At 49.1% G+C, this 18,632-nt stretch overlaps 1 protein-coding gene across 9 annotated transcripts in view; it reads left to right on the plus strand.

Moving 5' to 3' along the window:
- IQSEC1 (IQ motif and Sec7 domain ArfGEF 1) overlaps window positions 1-14,909 on the plus strand; it is a 456,568-nt gene extending 441,659 nt beyond the window's left edge. For 8 of the 9 annotated variants that reach the window (XM_049863199.1, XM_049863200.1, XM_049863202.1 and 5 more), the window contains 4 exons: window positions 2,392-2,553; window positions 3,422-3,598; window positions 9,201-9,250; window positions 10,551-14,909. In XM_049863199.1, coding sequence (XP_049719156.1) covers window positions 2,392-2,553; window positions 3,422-3,598; window positions 9,201-9,250; window positions 10,551-11,090 — 929 coding nt within the window. In that variant the 3' untranslated portion in view covers window positions 11,091-14,909. The remainder of the gene's footprint in view (window positions 1-2,391; window positions 2,554-3,421; window positions 3,599-9,200; window positions 9,251-10,550) is intronic. The other variant, XM_049863206.1, reaches the window with a different exon arrangement.
- The last annotated feature ends 3,723 nt before the right edge of the window (window positions 14,910-18,632 follow it).

Raw genomic sequence — 18,632 nt, forward strand, 5'->3', positions numbered from 1 at the left:
ATAACAGCGATTGTAAGGATGGTTCAGGACCAGGCAGTGTTTCATTCTGTTATGCATAGGGTCACTATGAGTCAGAACCAACTCGATGGCACCTAATAACAACAACAACGTTGCAAGTAATTAGATTTTTTATAATGGTAGATATAAATTTATTTATATACTAAGTTGATAGAAAAAGATTAAGTAAATAGTATAGGTGATATGAAAACACAGCCCCCAAAACAGGTAAAGGTGATGCCAGTGTGGCTGTCAAGGTGAAGAGCTGAGCCCTAGACCAAGACAGTGTGGATTCAAATCCCTCTCTGCCACTTAGGACCGTGGGGCTTGTTGATTTAACCTCTCTGAGCCTCAGTTTCCTTTAACTATAAAGTGGGTGATAGTAGTACGTACCTCGTAGGGTTGCCTTGACAGTTGAGTCCATACAGGGAAAGCATCTAGAATAGCCCCTGGCATATAGTAAGCACTCAGTAAGTCTTTATTCTTATGTGCTATCGGGAACCCCTCAGCTGCGAGTGGGTCATGGGGCCTGGGGAATTGGGAGGGGAGCTGGTTCATATCCATGGCTCCTCCACTTACCTTTCCTTTTGACCTTGCTCCTTCTCGCTACCGTCCCCCTTCTCTCTTCCTTTCTTCTTTGTCCCTTCTCTGTCAGAAATACCTGAGCTTTAGGCCAACCCAGTCCTCCTGGGACAGGGCCCTGCTGCGCTGCATGTTCTGGAGTGGCCTGAGGGGAAGACTGACCTGAAAGGACATCACAGTGTCCTGTCCTCTCAGGACAGGTTGTCATGGTGCTCTTTGACTGGCCTTCCATCCCAACACACAGGGCCTTAGGGCATGGATTTGGGCTCTCGACCCACTTCTCTGTCCAAAGCAGCTTTGCAGGGGGCATCCATAACCACACGTGCCATTCTATCCCCTGCCCACAATGGGCCCAAGGTACCTGAGGAGCATCCTCAGCACTGACCTTTGCCATCTCCCCACTCTCTGCCCTGTCCACCCCAGGCCAGAAGCCATGCCTTGCTTTGGTTTCCCACGTACTGGCATCCAGGGGCCTGGTAGAGGGATGGTTGTCTTGACCAGCAGTTCCCCACTCCACAATGATGGTAATGACCCCTGCCTCCCAGGCTAGGCCAAGAGTTCAGTGAGGTGGTGGCAGTGAAGCTACTGCAGGGGGTGGGGCATAGACAACCCCTCGGCAGAGGCTACACCAGGCCATCTTTAGATTCCCAGGGCTCAGCCTCAGATCCCAACACTAGATGCTGGCAAGAGCCAACCCTGAAGTTTCTATGGGAAGTACTTTCATACCAGGGGTCTCACACTGGCAGCCCAAGGGGTCAGCCCTGGCTTTGCCATGTTTTATTTGACTTGCACATATAAAAAAAAAAAAAGTTATTGAGCCAACATTTAAATTAATAGGCTCCACATCAAAATACAGACTTTTTTTGGTGGGGGAGGCTTCTCTTGAAAATCAAAAGGTTCAGCATCACTGGACCCACGTACTCACATAGTGATAATGGGCTGCATAACCCCACCCCCACCACCCCCACACCCTGCCGCCCCAGCATTCCCCAGGTGCTCACAGTTCCACCTGGCCCCGTTGCCTCATCTAGGATACCTGCTTGAGCTTATAGGCATTTGAGTTGCCAACCTTGACCTAGGTTTGAGCAAAGGCAGGATCAGTTTTGGGGCCAGGAGCCTTCAAACATCCAGTTGCTGATGGCCTGCTCAGCCATGCATTGCCCACTGAGGAGAAAGGTGATGCCGGGAGACCAAAGCCCAGAAGACCCTGGAGGCTCACAGCTGGCACCAGGCAGATCTTGGCAGCAAGATGCTGGGTTTGGCATAGGATGTGTTGGGTGTGAGGTGCCTGCAGCACAAGGGAGGTGTGGGTCTGAAGGCCTTTAGAAGAGACTGGAGTTCACTCTGGTGTCAGAATTCTCTGAGGTCACTGGATCAAACTCTTCGCTCAGCACAGGACTCCTACCTCTGCCCAGTCTACCTTCTGCACTCAGCACCAGGCCACCATGACAAGCACCAGGCAGTCACCAGAGACCTTGAAATCAAGAGCCTGTGGCTCCATGACCTTTGCGGAGTGGGGAGAAGAATGAGGGCCCTGGCTTTTCCTTCAGGATTGGCCATATCTGCCTCCTGACTTATGTATGGAACAAAGTGGACCAAAGTTGGGGACATGGAGATTGTTTTGTGGTCCCTCCAGTCTGCCACTGTTGAAACCTTTCCTCCCTGGTTAGACGAGTCTACGAAGAGCTTGGACTCTGAGCGCTTCTCCCATGCAGCTACTGAATTGAGATTTATCATTATTGTCTTGACTAGAAAGGAGATTATAGAATACACTAGACCCACGGGCTTCTTTCCTTTCCTTCTCCTTTCCAGACTACCCCAATGGCATCCGGCTCACGTCTGCCGTCCCCGGCGCAGACATCAAAGTGTTAATAAACTTCAATGCGCCCAATCCTCAAGACCGGAAGAAATTCACTGATGACCTGCGGGAATCCATTGCAGAAGTACAGGAGATGGAGAAGCACAGAATAGAGAGTAAGTCCCAGGTCTTTTGGGGATGAAGAGCCAGAAAACACAGGCTTTTGCCTCCCTCCCTGGTGGCCGTGATAGCAGTCAGAGGCAGATGTGCCCAGGTCTTTTCTAACTTTCTGTACAACCACATAACAGGGCAGCTCTTGGGCCCCAGCCACAGAAAGGAGGCATGGAGGCGGGAGGGGAGGGAAGAGGCCTCCTTGGGGTGGCCTGGATAGGTGGTAGCTGGTGGGAGGTAGGGCTTCTGAGGCCTGACTCAGTCCTGCCCATCAGAGGACCCCTCCAGCTCCCTGGTCACCCCATGTGAAAAGAGCTTCCAAAGTTCTGGAGCTGAGCTTCTTAAGGTTTAGTATGATTATTATTTACTCATCTTCCTGGTGGGGTCTCGGTCATGGCCAACCCCTGGGTCCCATGGATGAGAGCGAGGACGACGATTATGATCCCTCCCTCTCCTGGCTCCACATCTCCCTGGAGGCACATGAGTGTCGCACCTCTGGCCCCACCCTGGTTAGCCCTGACCATCTCCCACCTCAAAGACAGGGAGGTCTTTGTCCACTGTCAGCTCTCACGATTGGAAAGTGACTGCCTTTCCTGCACACCAGAAGGCAGTCTGACCCCTCCCAGCATCTCTTCCTGGGATCTGCTGTCCCTTTCCTTGCGTCCAAGACAGCCACCACACCCACTTTGCCAAGTACAGCCCTCCCTCTTACTTTTTCCCCATTCCAGGTGGATGGCAGTGCAGAGAGTGCCAACCCTGAGCAGAGAGGCTGGGATCCTCAGCATTTCCCTCCTACCACGCACACCTCAACCCCCCCACAGACTGTCCTCTCGTCCATGCCCCTCTCACTGGGCCCCACCCTCTCTATTTCAGCGGAGCTCGAGAAGCAGAAGGGTGTCGTGCGGCCCAGCATATCCCAGTGCTCCAGCCTCAAAAAGGAGTCAGGCAATGGGACTCTGAGCCGGGCCTGCCTGGATGACAGCTATGCCAGCAGTGAAGGCCTCAAGCGCAGTGCCCTCAGCAGCTCCCTAAGGGACCTCTCAGAAGCCGGTAAGAGCTAGGCCTAGAGCCACCTTCCTAGCCCAATGCATGCAGGACTCAGACAGGCGTGTCCGCAGTCAGGGCATGCATTGCGCACCGGGACGGGCCTGCGGTGGAACCAGCAGTGGCAGGGCTCAGAGGGACTACTGTGGGGCTTCCTGTGCCCGCCCCCGCCACAGCCAGAGCAGCGCCTGCCAATGCAGGAAGGGCATCCCAGAACGGCAGAGGAAAGCAGGGCCTAATTGTTGTCAAAGGCAAAGGCAGTCTAGCCAAAACAACCTGGGGAGCTCCCCCCATTTTCCTTCTCTTCTTTCAGGAGTTTTTGTTTGTTTATTTGTTAATTATTTTCTGAAATCGCTTCTAACATGGGGAGAGCAGGCCCCGACAGATGTGTACCGTGTACTTTGTGCTGCTGCGTCCCTGTGTTTTATGCTGATGAATGAAATTGAGTGAAGCCCCTCTCAATTGTGTCTGGCGACTCCCCTTTCCTGCTGGTCTTGCTCTCCCTGTGGGGTAGCCTTCTTGGGAACCCTTGTCTCCATCCAGTCCAAAGGTGACTGCCTCCACGGCATGGCTGGGGTCTAGAATGTGAGGGCAAACTCTGGTGGAAGTGTGGTTTTGTTGTTGTTCTTTGTTTTTGTGTGTTTAATTTGCTGCCAGCCACTTACTTAACCCTGAAGCAAGCGGTGCCCCTCCAGTCTCCCAGGTTTCCCAGGTTTAGGGGGCACCTTGAGCACCAGAGACCAAGGAGCTTCTGCCAGCTGCCTTTGCCTGCCTCTTTCAGTTAGGGCAGGTGCAGGAGGGTGGTGCAAGAATGCCTGGGTGGGCTGCCTGCAGGTTCTGCTCCAGATTACTCTTCCGTAAGCACTGTCCAAGTGGCCACTGGTGAAGGGTGTAGACCAGCAGTTCCTCAGCCCCCACTAGTCGCAGCCAGCTGGTCAGCTTCTCCCGGAGGAGGCTCCAGGGGGCTGTTATGGCGTGACGAGTGCAACGTTGTGGTTTAGAGGGGACGTTGCTGCTCAGCAGTGTAGGTACCACCTGCCTCGATGCCCAAGCCCTTGTTTGCTGGTAAAACCTTCTCAGGCCAGAGACCAGCGGCCACTCCCTTCCAGGGGGCCTACGCACCCCACTCTAGCCCCACCTCTCAGCCCACCCTAAGACAGCCTGTTCCTGCTGACATCCTGTACCTGCCCCCACCCACCCGCACCACTGCCTCACTTCCGCTTATTCATTTGCCAGAATTTTTTTTTCTTCCTTGAGTTGAACTTTTTTGCTTTGTTTTTATTTTGTCATTTTTCCCCCCCATAGTGAAAATCAGAAATCCATCACCAGCATGATGGTTTAACCTGGGATTTCTCAGCCTTGGCACTGCTGGCACTGAGAGCTGGATAATTTCTCTGTTGTGGGGCTGTTCTGTGCATTGCAGGATGTTTAGCAGCATCCCTGACCTCTACCCCACTGGATAGAGTAGCACAGCCCAGTCCTGACAATCAGGAATGCTTCCTGACATTGCCTGGTGTCCTCTGGGGTCAAATGAGAACTATTGGTCTTATCAGTGCCTTGTTAGACCTGCTGTGCTTAACTGGACTGCTCTGGGCCTCTGCAGGCTGCAGGCCCATGGACCCTGTTTGAGTTTGCACAGTGTGGTAGTCTTGCCCTCAGTGTTCCCTGAGGAAGTCCCTGGGAGCCCTGTTCAGCCCCTCTCAAAAGGCAGGGGCCATGCGGGAACTGAGGCCCTCAGAGCAAGCCACACCCACTCCAGGTCCCAGGATGTATCTTGAGCTGCCTCCTCCCAGGCCCTTTGCTGTCACTTCTCTGCCAGAGCTTAGGGATTGACAGAGCCTGCATAGGCAGGCCCACCCATCGGAGGGGTGGCGTTCCAAGGGTTGACTACTTTCCATTTATCATTATTATTGCCATTATTATTTGAGGATCCTGGGTTTGGGGATTCTCAGGGATTGAATCTTCTCTGAGCCCTAAGCCACAATGAAAAAAAACCCTGGGAAAAGATCCCAGAGAGCCTCTGCAGCCAGGAGGTTTGGAGGGTGAGGTGCGGTGGGTGTTTGGATCCAGGCAGCTGCCCAGGCCCTGGACTTGGGAGAGGCTGTCTTTGATCTCTCCAAAGGGAGATGGGCAAAGGTCAGGAGGCTTCCCAGAAAGATGCTCAGAGATACAGAACTCTATGCTCTGGATGAGGTTAGGTGCCATGAGCTCTCCTGAGGCTGTGGTCATTCCCACCTCACCCCACCATGGCTCTCACTGCAGTCACCATGAGAGCCTGACACTACGATGAGCTTATTAGGAAGAGGCAAGGCCAGGGGCAGCCTCTCCCCTCAGAGTAGGGGGCCCTTGGAGCACTCCCCTCAGACCTGGGACCCATATGTCCATCAAGAAGACGACCCACCACGGATATCTCCCCAGCCCGGCAGGAACCTTGGGAACTGATGTGGCTGTCACGGTTGGAGGCCCAGGAGTAAGCCCATCAGGAAACGTCTCTGGGGAGCCACTGACATTCCAAGAGGTAGATGAAAGGACCCAGGCTCTGGTCCCAGCTCCACAAGTGTGAGCCAGGAGGCCTTTCTGATGTCTCTAAGCCATGGTTTCCTTCGGCCCAGGCTGCCCATGCTCATATCAGTGGCACCAGTCCCCTGCTGACCTGCACTTTTGCCTCCAAGATCAATGACCCAGCAAGGACCGCAGAAACAGAGATGGACAGGCCTTGGCTCCTGCCCCCCAGATCAGTCAAGTCAAGGTGCACATCAGCAAAAGGCCCCCTGCAGGCCCTTTGCACATCCCCAGCTAAGCTGCCCAGCACCAAGTTCCCACAGGGAGGGTGTCTTCTGAGGTCACAGGCACTGCCTGCACCAAGTGACCACTGCGTTGGGTGCCTCTGGCAGTGCAGAGGTGAAGACTGCTCTGTTCTGCAGCCAGGTTGCCCCATCTGGCAGAGTTGATGGCTTCTGGAGGACACCAGGCGGTGACAGGTGCTGGTGGCGGGTCAGTAAAGTAGTGCCTGCTGCCACACGATGGGTGCTCTACAGGTGAAATGGCCCCTTGGCCACCTGTCCAGAGGAACAGATAGGCAGAGGGAAGGGCTGTGCTCAGGATGGCCATGAATTGCATGTCTTAGAAGAGAACTATGGATGTCCCTTCTCTCACCCCAGCCACATGACTCTACATCAAACAGAGTCCACATCAGGGCATGGTTCAGCACCTGGATTCTGGAGTCAGCCTGGACAGGTTCATCTCCCAGCTCTATGCTCATTAGCTGCCCAATTCTGGCCAGGCTACAGCTCTAGACCTCAGTTTCTTCAACTGTGAAATGGAGACAATCACAGTTCCACCCTCACAGGATTGCTGTGAGAAACAGTCAATGCACGTGGCACACTTAGAGCAGTGTCTGGCACAAGGTGAGCTCAGTGTGTGTGATTGTCACTGTGGTGGTTACTGAACATGTACACTTATGTGGCCCCAGCACTCCTGTGGGCCACAGAGGGAGACCCTTCGGCTAAGAGCCTGCCACGTCCTATCCCGGCTCTGAGGAAGAAAGGGAAGGCTATGAGTAGCAGCCTGACAAAGGAACTGTGCTGGGAGCTCCTACCAGACTAATGGTTCCTGATGCCGCTGCTACCTGCAGCTGATGGCCCTGGTCTGGCTCTAGGAGGGTGTTGATTCGGGTGGAGCTCACCAGAGGCTAGTGCAGGACCCAGTGATGGGGAGGATGGTGTTGAGGGCCAGGCGGGTATCCTGGTGTGTGCACATGGTGGGGTGAGCCTCTACATGGCTGCCTTACCTCATTAGCACATGTGTTTGAGCAGGTGTGATAGACAGTGTGTATGTGTGTCGGCACATATGTGCACAGACATGGACCTGAGTTGTAGTGGGCAGGCATGTTTATGAGTGTGCCTGTGAGTACAGGGAACTCAGGCGCTTGAGTGCAAAGAGAGCTCCTATATGATCACCCCACATCCCATGCTGATCTGAGAAGTTGAGAAGATGCATTTTAAGAAACTTGATTACTCCAAGACATCCAAGTTAAAGCTCTCCTACGTCTTGGCCGCAGTGGGCAGAAGTGGGAGGAGGAAGGCACCATGGTGAGGCCCAAAGGATCCAGAGACATACTCTTTTCCATCCAGCACTTGGCCAGTGGCCCTGGTCTAGCTCTGCCGAGCAGCGCCTTTCACCCCAGAAGCTGAGGGATGTGGACAACTAAGAGGCACATAGCAGTCTCTTCCTTTTTCCAGGACCCTGGGCTGGCCGGGCTTTGGTCTATCTTGGAAGGCAGTGTGGCCCAGTTTTCTGGTCTGAGAGGTAGGCAGGCAGCCCTGGGTTGAACCCTGGCTATTAGACTTGCTTACTGTGGGAATGGGCCTGTTAGTTCACCTTTCATAGCCTCAGTCTTCTCTTTAACACAGACATAGTGATAATGTCTATGGCATCATTGTGGGCCTTAAACGAGAAGATTAATGTGTCTAGGACATGACTCACGGTTAATATTGCATAGATGGAACCCTCCAGAAAGTCAAGTTGGGAAGGCCATTCTCTGCCCCCTCTTCCCATCCTCACTCCCAGAGAGCTGGATAGAGACCAGACCCCTAAGGTTGGACACCCACAGTGTGCCAGGCTGGATGTCCTGCAGAAATCCGTGGAGAATTCCTCCAAAGAGATGTGGAGGCCACGGATGGCCCCTGAGCACCGAGAGCAAGAGGAAGACCTGGCCATGCTTGCGTACAGCCACACATACTGAGTGCTCCTTCCTGTATGCCACACGCTGGGGACTAAGGAAGACATCAGCAGTGGGACCTCACAGTGTAGGGAGGGCTTTGCGGCATCCTGGGGAGTGATGCCGACAGAGGAGAAAGAGGGCTTCAGGGCCTTGGCCTGGGAGGACGTTCTCCATCAGCCCTGACGCTGTACAAACCAAGTACTCCACCCCCAGAGGCACCTGCACGTTTGAACACTCCTAGAGAAAAAGAGGACACGAAGTTTAGCTTTGTCTTAACCATTAAAACCCCACCCTGCCAAAAAAGACTATATATATGTGTGTATGTGTGTGTGTGTATATATATGAAATCCACTAAAAGTCAGGGCTATTCCAGGATCATTTTTTGTTTGTTAATTATCGGAGAAGCTGTCCTCATCCCACCCACCCCCTCGGCAACTGAGACAAGCCTGGCATCAGCAGCAGAAGGTGAACAGACTCATGTTTGGCATCAGGCCCCAGCTGTGCATAAGCCTCAACCCACCAGAAAGCCCCCTCCCCACAGACCACTATATCCAGGAGAAGGGGTATAAAGCTGGAGATGTTTTAAAATTTTGTCTTTTGTTTTTTGCTTTTTAAAAGATCTGTTGTCTTTTTAAAAAAAAAAACTCGTTACTGCACTGCTTTTGGCTTCCCCCACTGAGCCTCCTTCTCCAACCCACCCACTCCTGGCACCTGCAGGCAGATAGGCCCCGGTACCTGAGCCTGCGGCCTAGTTGAGTCCCGCCATCGCTCCCCAGTAGCAGTGCCAGGCTGTGTGGCAGCAGCGGCAGCAGCTCAGTGCCAGGGAGGCAGCAACTCCCAGTCTCGTGTCGGTGTCTAACCTCTGGTATTGCATGTTCTGGGCAGGGAAGCGAGGGCGTCGCAGCAGTGCGGGATCGCTAGAGAGCAATGTGGAAGTAAGTAGGAAGCACCTACGTCCAGCTGGCTGTCGTGTTGCCTCCCCAACCCTTGGTTTATATCTGTTGTCCTTTTGTTTGTTTGTTTGTTATCTCCTCCTTCCTCCTACCACACACAGATGCAGACGCAGACACGTGCCCTGCCCCACCCTGCCTGCCTCAGCCCCGTGCATGCTGGCTTCTCCTCTGTGCCTAGAAACACCTGTGCCTTTCATCAGCTTGTTCCAGATGGAACGGGGTGGGGGGTGGTTCTGGTTTTTGTGTTTTAGTTTCCGCTTAACCCCCATCCTGTACGGTGCCTGAGCATGGTTAACCATCCCAGCTTTCTGACACCCTCCCCGGGGTCCCCAGCCAGGCCAGCACGGCCCCGACGCGGGCAGGTTCCGGTCGCTGTGGCACCCTACTCACCCAACCACTCTTGCTGTTGGATGTTTTTGCTGAACTCTCAACTTCCATGCTCTGCCATCCCCATCGCTTCCTTTCTGGAGTTTGAATTGCTGTGTGTTTGCAGTCATGACACCATGGAATTGCTTAGCTAGCTCGTGGGAGGAGGAAAGCCTGGAGAGACAGGAAAATTCAGTGTGGATTTCATGAGATTTCATTCATCCTCAAACCACCTGTATATTACTGTCCACATCTCAGCCTCATCCTGCAGATCTTTTTCTGTTTCCTTCTCTTTCCTTGTTCCGTTTGCAGTGGATAGTTGCAGTGAATGCCTAGGCAGTGCCCCTCACCCAAAGGACAAGGTTCCCTGATCCTACCTGTCCCCATCACCACCTTCCCAGAAGCCTTAGAACCCAGACAGACTGCACAGATGTCTCTGGGTCAGTTAAGAGGACCCAGGAGAGACCAGGGTGCCATTTCAGCAGGCTCTGGGTTCCTTTTCCATGCGCACTAGGCCTTCCCCACTTCACTTACGACCAGCAGCTCACAGACACCCCCAAACAGTCATTTGGATCTGAAGCCCCAGGCAGGCTTCCAGTTACAAAACACTTGGAGAAAGAGCAGAAGTCTGCTACTGATGAACAGAAAGGGGGTGCCCTCTCCTCTGCTCCCCACTTTTGTCACTAGAAGGCTGCTTCTCAAGGTCCCTCCAGCCCCCTTTCCCCTAGCTGTCCTGCCAGTTAGCATGAGAGCAGGTGGGGCCCGAATCAGCTTCACCCAGCCCTGCCTTCTGTAGCCAGTGAGTTGAACTAAGGCTTAGCAGTCAGTGGGTGAACTCTACATTTTTTTAAAAAATCATTCTGACCTAAGTACTTTAAGATCTTTTAATTTTGATTTCTATGAATTTCCTTTTTAGGGGTCCATCATTAGCAGTCCTCACATGCGCCGGAGAGCTACATCAACACGAGAGTGTCCATCTCGCCCACACCAGACTATGCCTAATTCATCCTCCCTCCTGGGCTCTTTATTTGGTAGCAAGAGAGGGAAGGCCCCTCCCCAGGCCCACCCATCCTCAGCCCCTCCCCAGCCACCCCCCCACCCACCAATCCTGCCCCACCCACAGCACTCTTCGGCCAGCCATCACCAGGGGCCCGCAGATGGCCAAACGCAGGCCCAGGTGCATGGGCACCACTCCCAGTACTGCCACATGCAGCAGAACCCACCCCCCTACCACCACCACCACCACTACCACCCCCCTCAACATATCCAGCATGCACACCAGTACCACCATGGCCCCCACGGGGGGCACCCACCCTATGTGGCCCATGCTCATGGCCACCCACCGCTGTCCTCGGCCCAGATGGGACATGCAGCACATCACCACGGGCAGCCACCCGCCCCACCACCCCCCACCAGCAGCAAGGCCAAACCCAGCGGTATCAGCACAATTGTGTAGACAGCCTGGGCAGGGGGGTCCCAGACTCCCTGGAACAACTGCACACCACATAGAGGCACACCCAGGAGGCAGCTAGCCTCAGACCAAACCCAGGGCACTTCTGTTTCCAGCTCTCCCCTCTGCTCCCCACAGCCTAGATGGAGCCCCATAAGCCTCAGGGCTAGTGTTTTAGGGAACAAAGCTCCTGACTTGATTTAGTGTTGGCGCCCTGGGCTCCATTCACCTCAGCCCGGGGGATGGGCCTCAGCCACCATCAGCCTTGAAACGGTGCCGCCTGCCAAGTAGATGTTGAACTGCCTTCCACCCCCCACTTCAGCCCTCAGCTCTCTGCTCCCTAATTTTACAGGCATATGAAAACCCAACCTAGAAAAAGAAGAAGTGAGATACAAAAAAAAAAAAAAAAGACAAAACAAAACAAACACCCAAAACTTGCTGCATTATTGCTCTTTTATTAACAATGGGCAAAAATTTAAGTAGACCTGATATGGTTGATGAAAGTACGTAAGTAAACTTTATATAATATAAATATATAAATATATAAATAAATATATATATATACTGTATAGGTAGTATTTGTGTGTGAAAGGCAGATGTTTCAGTCCACAAAATTAGCAATATAGACTTTACAAGGAATTTCATTTACCTGATAGAAAGACAGTACCTTAGAGGAGTGTGTGAGAGAGTAGACCAAAAACTTCAATGCTAGGAAAAAATTCAGATACTTCCATATTTTCATAAAAAGAAGAGAAGTCCCTCCAGGACTGGCTCAAATCTTTACGCAATCATTACTAACTGTGCCAAGTAACATAGCATCTAACTGTTTAAAAATTCCAATATTGCTTTGTATAAATCCTTATTTTATTAACAGAATACTATCATAAATAATCAGTATTATAACTGCTCTGTTATTTCAGGTAAGCAAATAGATAAAATGCAGTAAACTTTACAGTAGCACTTGGGACAACTAGTTAAGAACTGGTTGTCTTAGAATATTGGTTACACAGACTCTTAGACACTTTAATGGCTGCGATAACTGTGAACTTCCATGATCCATGTTTCTTTTGTACACATATGATTTAATGCACACTCATTCCCAGTCCTTTGTGAGGGGCACCCATACACAGCAGAAGTATTCATCTCCAACATGAAAATGGCCAACCCTCATCCTTGCCTCCCCAACACCATAACTTACTCATCTTGTTTCCAGCCGCCACAGGCAGAAGCCCCCGGAGAGTGTTTCCACTGGGAAGCACTCTCGAACATGAAGGCTGATTTTTAGCATTTAGCAGCCCAGGGCGGTGTGTGTGTTTTCCGTTTTGTTTCTGAGTGGTAGCAGTGATCATTGTAATTCCATGTAGCCATGTGCTAGCAGAACACCTATGTCATCACTGTGGCCCATCTGACCCCGGCCGACGAGTGCCCGGCCCTTGCCAGGCGAAGCCCCGCTGCCTTCTCATGGTCCAGTTAACTGCCAGGGCATCACATGACTCTCAGCTGTGCTCTTGTTGCTTCTGTGTTGTGGTGACACCTCCGAATTCTGTGCCTGAGTCACACATGGGCCATACTTTGTAGTTTCAGCCTTTCGAACCACTGCAGCCACCAGTGCTTTGCTCCTAAGCCGCAGGACCCGAGGACTGCCCAGTGGCCCCTGCACAGGCGGAGAGCCCTTTCAGAAAGGGCGAAGCTAAAACATGACTCTGCGGGCCACAGGCACGCGGCCCCGCTTTCAGTGTACAACGCGGAGCGCGGTGGCTGGACTGCAGCAAGAGAGGGAAAGTTCACCTCTGGCTTTGGGTCACTCTGGCTGGACGGTTGGGGGTTTTGCCAATGTCCCTGCCCTCCCACCCCCTTTGTCATATCATTGAGATCACCATACCAGCAAATCTGCGAACTGAGCACTTTGTTAATCTTCACAGACAGCAAATACAGCAATCTAGAGTTTAGCCTTTTTTAAAAAGTGTGGCTTTAACCTGCCTACCTTTGTCTTCCCATCGATGTAGTATTTCTTTCTTTGGCATCTGCTCTGAAAGAGAGAAATAAGAAGCATGTGTATTTCTGATTTGGTCCAGGCCGGGTTGGTGGGAGGCAACATGGTTTCATCAACTCTGAAATTCTTTGGTTTTCCTCAAAAGTCAGGCCCCTTGAGGCACTGTCTGTCTTGCAGTTTACAAGACGTTGTTTCTGACCAGGAAGAGCAGGGTTGCACTGCATGTCATTGACGTCAGCTGTGTGAGGCTACACTCTGTGTGTTGTAGATTTGCAAATATATCAGTGTTACTGTTGACAAATAGTTGAAGTAAAGTGATAACATATTAAATATGTCAGCTTTTCTTCACCCTCTGTACCAATGGTAGAGTCTAACTGTAAACTTTAGGTTGTTCCAGAAAAGATGTGGACTGTTTGGTACAACATTGCTGTTTCCGAAAGGGCATCGTGAATGAAAAGACAAACAGAACAAAAAGAGCAAACAAGAAATCCAGTGGAGGGGTCTTGCTGTCCTGTGTGCTGCAGGGACCATCAGGAATACTCACCCTCCAGAATTATTGGCAGTGTGTCCCGAAGCTTTGTTTGGGGCGCAGGAGGACTGGATCTAGTGAAAAGGGCTAAACAAATTAAATTTCTTCCCATGTTTCCAACTTTATACAGTGGATTGGGTACAGGTCAATGAGATTTCATCATTATTTATGTTTTATTTCCAAGCTTATCGTGAGAAGTGCTTCTAGAAGGCATGTTGTTTGATTAAGGAGGGTGGAATCATGCTGCCCAAAATCTTGTTTGGAAAGCAAAAGCTGCTAACAAACTGGCATCCGCCGTGTTGCTTTCATGGGGTTGTACCCTACAGATCCCAAACAGTCACTTCCCCTGTCTCTCACTCCCCTGGATAGGAAGACGAAGGAGGCCGAGGGCCACAGGGATGTTTGAGTCATCCTTTCTTACTGTCAGGAAATGCTTGGAACATTTTTCTCAAGTTGCACAGATTATTTCAATTATATAGCAGTTTCTGACAGGAGCAGGAGATCTTAGAAGTAGCTGGTAACATGATCTTTTCTGGGACAACAATTAAATCATGTATTTGTATTTTTTTAAGCTTATGAATGAATTGTACAACAATGTAAAAATAAAGTTCGTCCTAATACGATGTGCACACCTTGCTTAAAAATGTCTTCAGTCATCCAGTGTAGAGCGATTTTTCCCATCATGCACTGCATGCAGCAGAAGCCTCCTGTTTTTCTTTACACTGAACTGAAAAGACAGCAGATATTTAACAGTGACTCTAGGTGTCTGCTCAGCGTTCCCTAGGAAGCTGTGTCTCTGCAGGTAAGCATGCATCTTACAGTTTTCCTTGTAAAATATCAGCACCCTTCCTGCCTGAAAAATGAGTAATTTTGTAAGTCTTTTAAATAGCAGCAACAATAATCAAGAAAAGAGATTCCAGAATTAGAGGGACATGGGGGTGGTGAACACGGGACAAGCAGGAGGAATGGACACCTTTCTCAGCTTGTACACAGTGTGCACACTAGTGTAACTGCTCCGTCTGCAGGCACATCGAGGTGACATACCATATCTGTCTCCTCTTAGGAACTGTCATTTACCTTCAAGTTGTTTTAAACTATTAGAATCAGGTCTTGAATGCAGACTGCTCAAAGACTTCAAGAGACACCTTGCTCACAAGAAGCCCGGCACCCACTATGTAACTTTGGGGAGGAAAGGAGTGCTTTTGTTTTAATATGCATTCTGTTTGTGAGTAGTAACAGACTCTATTGATGTAAAACCATAGCTGTGATCATGTGGAGAAATCAAATAAATCCTTTAAAACTCTCTGATTCTTACTTTTTCTGAAAAGCCCAGAAGTTTCCCTATTGGCCAGACACAGAGAGAGCTCCAGGTGACAAATTTGTCCATTCCTTGCCAGTCTGTAGGCACAAACTTTCATTGAAGAAATTGGACTGACTTTAATTTGAGGATGCTTATATAAGACTTAAGATGAAGGTACATATCGTAACTTAGGAACTGATAGAAGATTTCAAAGGTGTTTAGGATTTCAGCATTGGGATTTATGTTGAGTTAGAGAGAGGAGATGGATCCTATGAAGTGTTGAGGTAGGCTGGGGATAACTTATGGAAAAATAATGGCTCAACCTTAACCGTCACACTTCTATTCACTTCCAAATGTTTAAAGAAGGATTATGATATGAGGAAAAATCTGCCAATTTTTCCATATTGGTTACTGTGCAAAAGCCAGGAAGGTGCATTCTGATTCTACTGGAAGGAAGATTCCTGTGAGAATATAATTGGCTTGTACTATTTCTCCTTTCCCGGTCATATCCAGTCATGGGAATACTGCCTAAAGTGTCAGTGCATGTCATAAAATGAAGTAAAACTAGGAAATCTAATTTTCAGAAAATGTAGTTAATTTTAATGACCAAAATGTGCCGTGGCCCACCTTTCATACAAAAAGTGAAGTCTGATTGAAAGATGTTCTCGTATTGGCCCTGTTCCCCTTCGTGTTCAGAAGCCACTACTGGTCTGTCCAAACTGAAACCAGGAAACCAACCAGCTCAGTAAGCGTGTTTATTATGCTTTGCGTGATTTCTTTTTCTGTTGCTGGCGGCTATCCCTTTTCAGGTCATTCAGGGTCTCTTGAAGAAAGTGAGGCTGTTTGCTAAAATTCTCTGAAACACCTTGCTCTACTTCAGTGATTTTATGGCACATAGGGCTGCAATCCATGAGCTGCTTGATGTGGGTGAGCTTCTAAGCCAGTGCTTCAATGTGATGGTTTTCTGGGTTTGTCTTAGCCTCCCCCCTAAGATTGTGAACTCTTTGGCGACAAGGGCTGTGTCTGATCCACCTCTCTGTGTCCAGTGACTGGGCTTGTCAGAATGCGTCTGAAAATGAACTGATAGTTGGAAAGCAGTCAAGGCAAAACCATTGGCTGATCTTAGAATATGTAAATCATTATCATCATTAAATATTTATGGAAACTTGTTTGTTCAGCCCTCTGCTAGCCTTGACATTTAGAAATCTAGCTGGGGAGATACATGACACAGCCAGACTTCTAAGGAGTGGTTCATGCTCACTGACTGTTTCCCCACTTGCTGCATATGGCTTCCATGCCACTGAATTCACTGGATGTTTTTAGTCCTCATTTTACTTGACCTCTCAGCAGCTTTTGATCTTATTGATGCTTTACTTCATGAAGCACTATTTTTTTGGTATCTGTGATTCCACACTCTCTCTTTCCTCTCTGGTGACCCCTTTACAGTCTCCTTTGTAGGCTAATACTCTGCTATGGAGCCATTAAGTGTTGGAATGTTTTTAAGGATCAAGTCCAAGCTCTCTTCCCTTTCTACTTCTCTCCCTAGGTAGTTTCATGCAAGGCTACAGTTTCAGCCTACCTTCTTGTCTAAGGCTGGGTTCTCTAGAGAGGCAAAACCAGTGAAGTGTATATATACATAGAGATTTATCCCAAGGAAATGGCACACACGGTTGTAGGGGCTGGCAAGCCCCAAGTCTGTGGGGCAAGCATCAGGCTGGAGGCTTCTCCTGACTCACATAGCTGCATGTGCTGAGGAACCCAAGATCAGCAGGTCACATGGCAGGCCACTGGCTCAAGTCCCCAGAAATGGAGGTCAGATGATGACACAGCAGATGTGGGATCCAGAGTGAGCAAAAGCCAGAGAGCTTTGTCACAATGTCTATATATATTGGATACAGGTCACACCCCCAAGGAAACTCCCCTTACAATTGATTGGCTGATAACATCAGATCACATCACGGAGGTGATTACATTATACCACAAAATGGAGGGTAGCTATATCATTACGCAACTGCTAAACTACATCATTACGTAGCTGCCAAACCACTGAGAATCATGGCCCAGCTGAGCTAACACACACCCTTAATCGTTATACTTCTATTCATGTGTATCTTCCAAAGTTGAATCCCCTGCCCAGACCTCTAAGCATCCATGGCCCCTTGGATCTTAAAGAAGCACCTCAAACTCATTATCTCCATGACCACCAAAGCAATTCCTCTGCTGTGTTCTCTGTTTTCGTGGACGGTGTCACCATTCCATTGTATAAACCAGAACTTAGGAATTGTTCTTGACATTTGTTCTCTTCTTGACTCTCCAAATCCATTCTGTCACCAAGCCCTCTTGATTTTTACCTCGTACCTATTCTTGAATCTATCCATTTATCTTCATATCACCCACCCTACTTCAGGCCATTATCAGACTCTTACCTGGACAAATGCTTCCCTAACTTGTCTCCCAGCTACCACATAAGATACCTCAGATACAGTCTCCACATGATATTGGAATAATCTTTTTAAGGTACAATGTGCTTAAAGCCATGTCAATGGCTTCCCGTTGCTTTTATGATTGGGGAAAAAAAAATTTAACATGGCTTTCGTGAAGCCTGCATGGTTTGTCCCCTACCTACGCCTCAACCCTCACTTTGCCCTTGTATTCTAGCCACACTAGGCTTTCAGAACCTCAGACAAGCTATGTTTCCTCCTGCCATAGGGACTGTGCAAGTGTTATCCTCTCCTGCCCTAAATTTGGGGTGTTTTCCTTATGTTTTTGTTTAGTTAGCTCCTATTTCAGCCACCAAACTTTAACTTGGACGTTACTTCCTCTGCAATACCTTCTCTGTAGTTATATATTCAGTGGTGTGTTAATTTTTTTAATGTTTCTCCAACCCAGTAGACAGTAAATGTCACAAGGGTAGGACAGTGTCTGTTTTTGCACACTTTGTAATCTCAACACATGGCACAAAGTAGATAGCTAAATAAATATTTATTGAATAAATAAATGAATACCACAGGAACAAAGAGTGAAATTTAGTGTTAAAATGCGTGATGCAACTCAGTGGTTCAAAAAGAATAGAGACCTAGGAAAGCAGCATAGCCCAAAGTGGTCGGGAAAAGACTGGGTTCCATGGTATTCCTTGTTAATTAAAATAACATGGGCAATGATTGGAGGCTTTTGATCATTGTGTTTTAACTTTCTACATGCTCATGTAGAAAATTTGAAAAAAATAGACTCATAGACAACATAAAAAATCACCCACACTTCCACCACCCCAAAACAGTTATGATTAAGTATTTGGCCTACTTCCTTTTCGCCTTCTCTCCACACATATTTCTCAGTTACCTAGTTGAGGTCCTTTCTGCATGTCCCACAGGGTTTTGTAAGTGTTATTTAGTGCCCCTCTTAAAAAAAAAAAAAGTTCACAAATACGTCAAGGAAATGCTAGAGTAGACAAAGTTAAACAGGTTTCTTTACTGCAGAACTTCTTAGAGCCTTTTTAAAAAAAGTTAATGTGCACTGTGAATCTGTGAAAGATATAGAGTATGGCATGTTTTCCAAACTTAGCTATGGAACTGTTTTCTGCATTCTAGAGAATACAATTCAATGAAAGTTCGTATATATAATTTTTATTCTCCCCCCCTTAATATATTCTGATTTTATAGAAAACTCAACGATTTATAACATCTGCATAATGACCCATCATTTGGATATCCTATAATGTACTTCCGA

Source organism: Elephas maximus, chromosome 20 (genome assembly GCF_024166365.1).
Source record: "Elephas maximus indicus isolate mEleMax1 chromosome 20, mEleMax1 primary haplotype, whole genome shotgun sequence".
Taxonomy (NCBI): Eukaryota; Metazoa; Chordata; class Mammalia; order Proboscidea; family Elephantidae; genus Elephas; species Elephas maximus.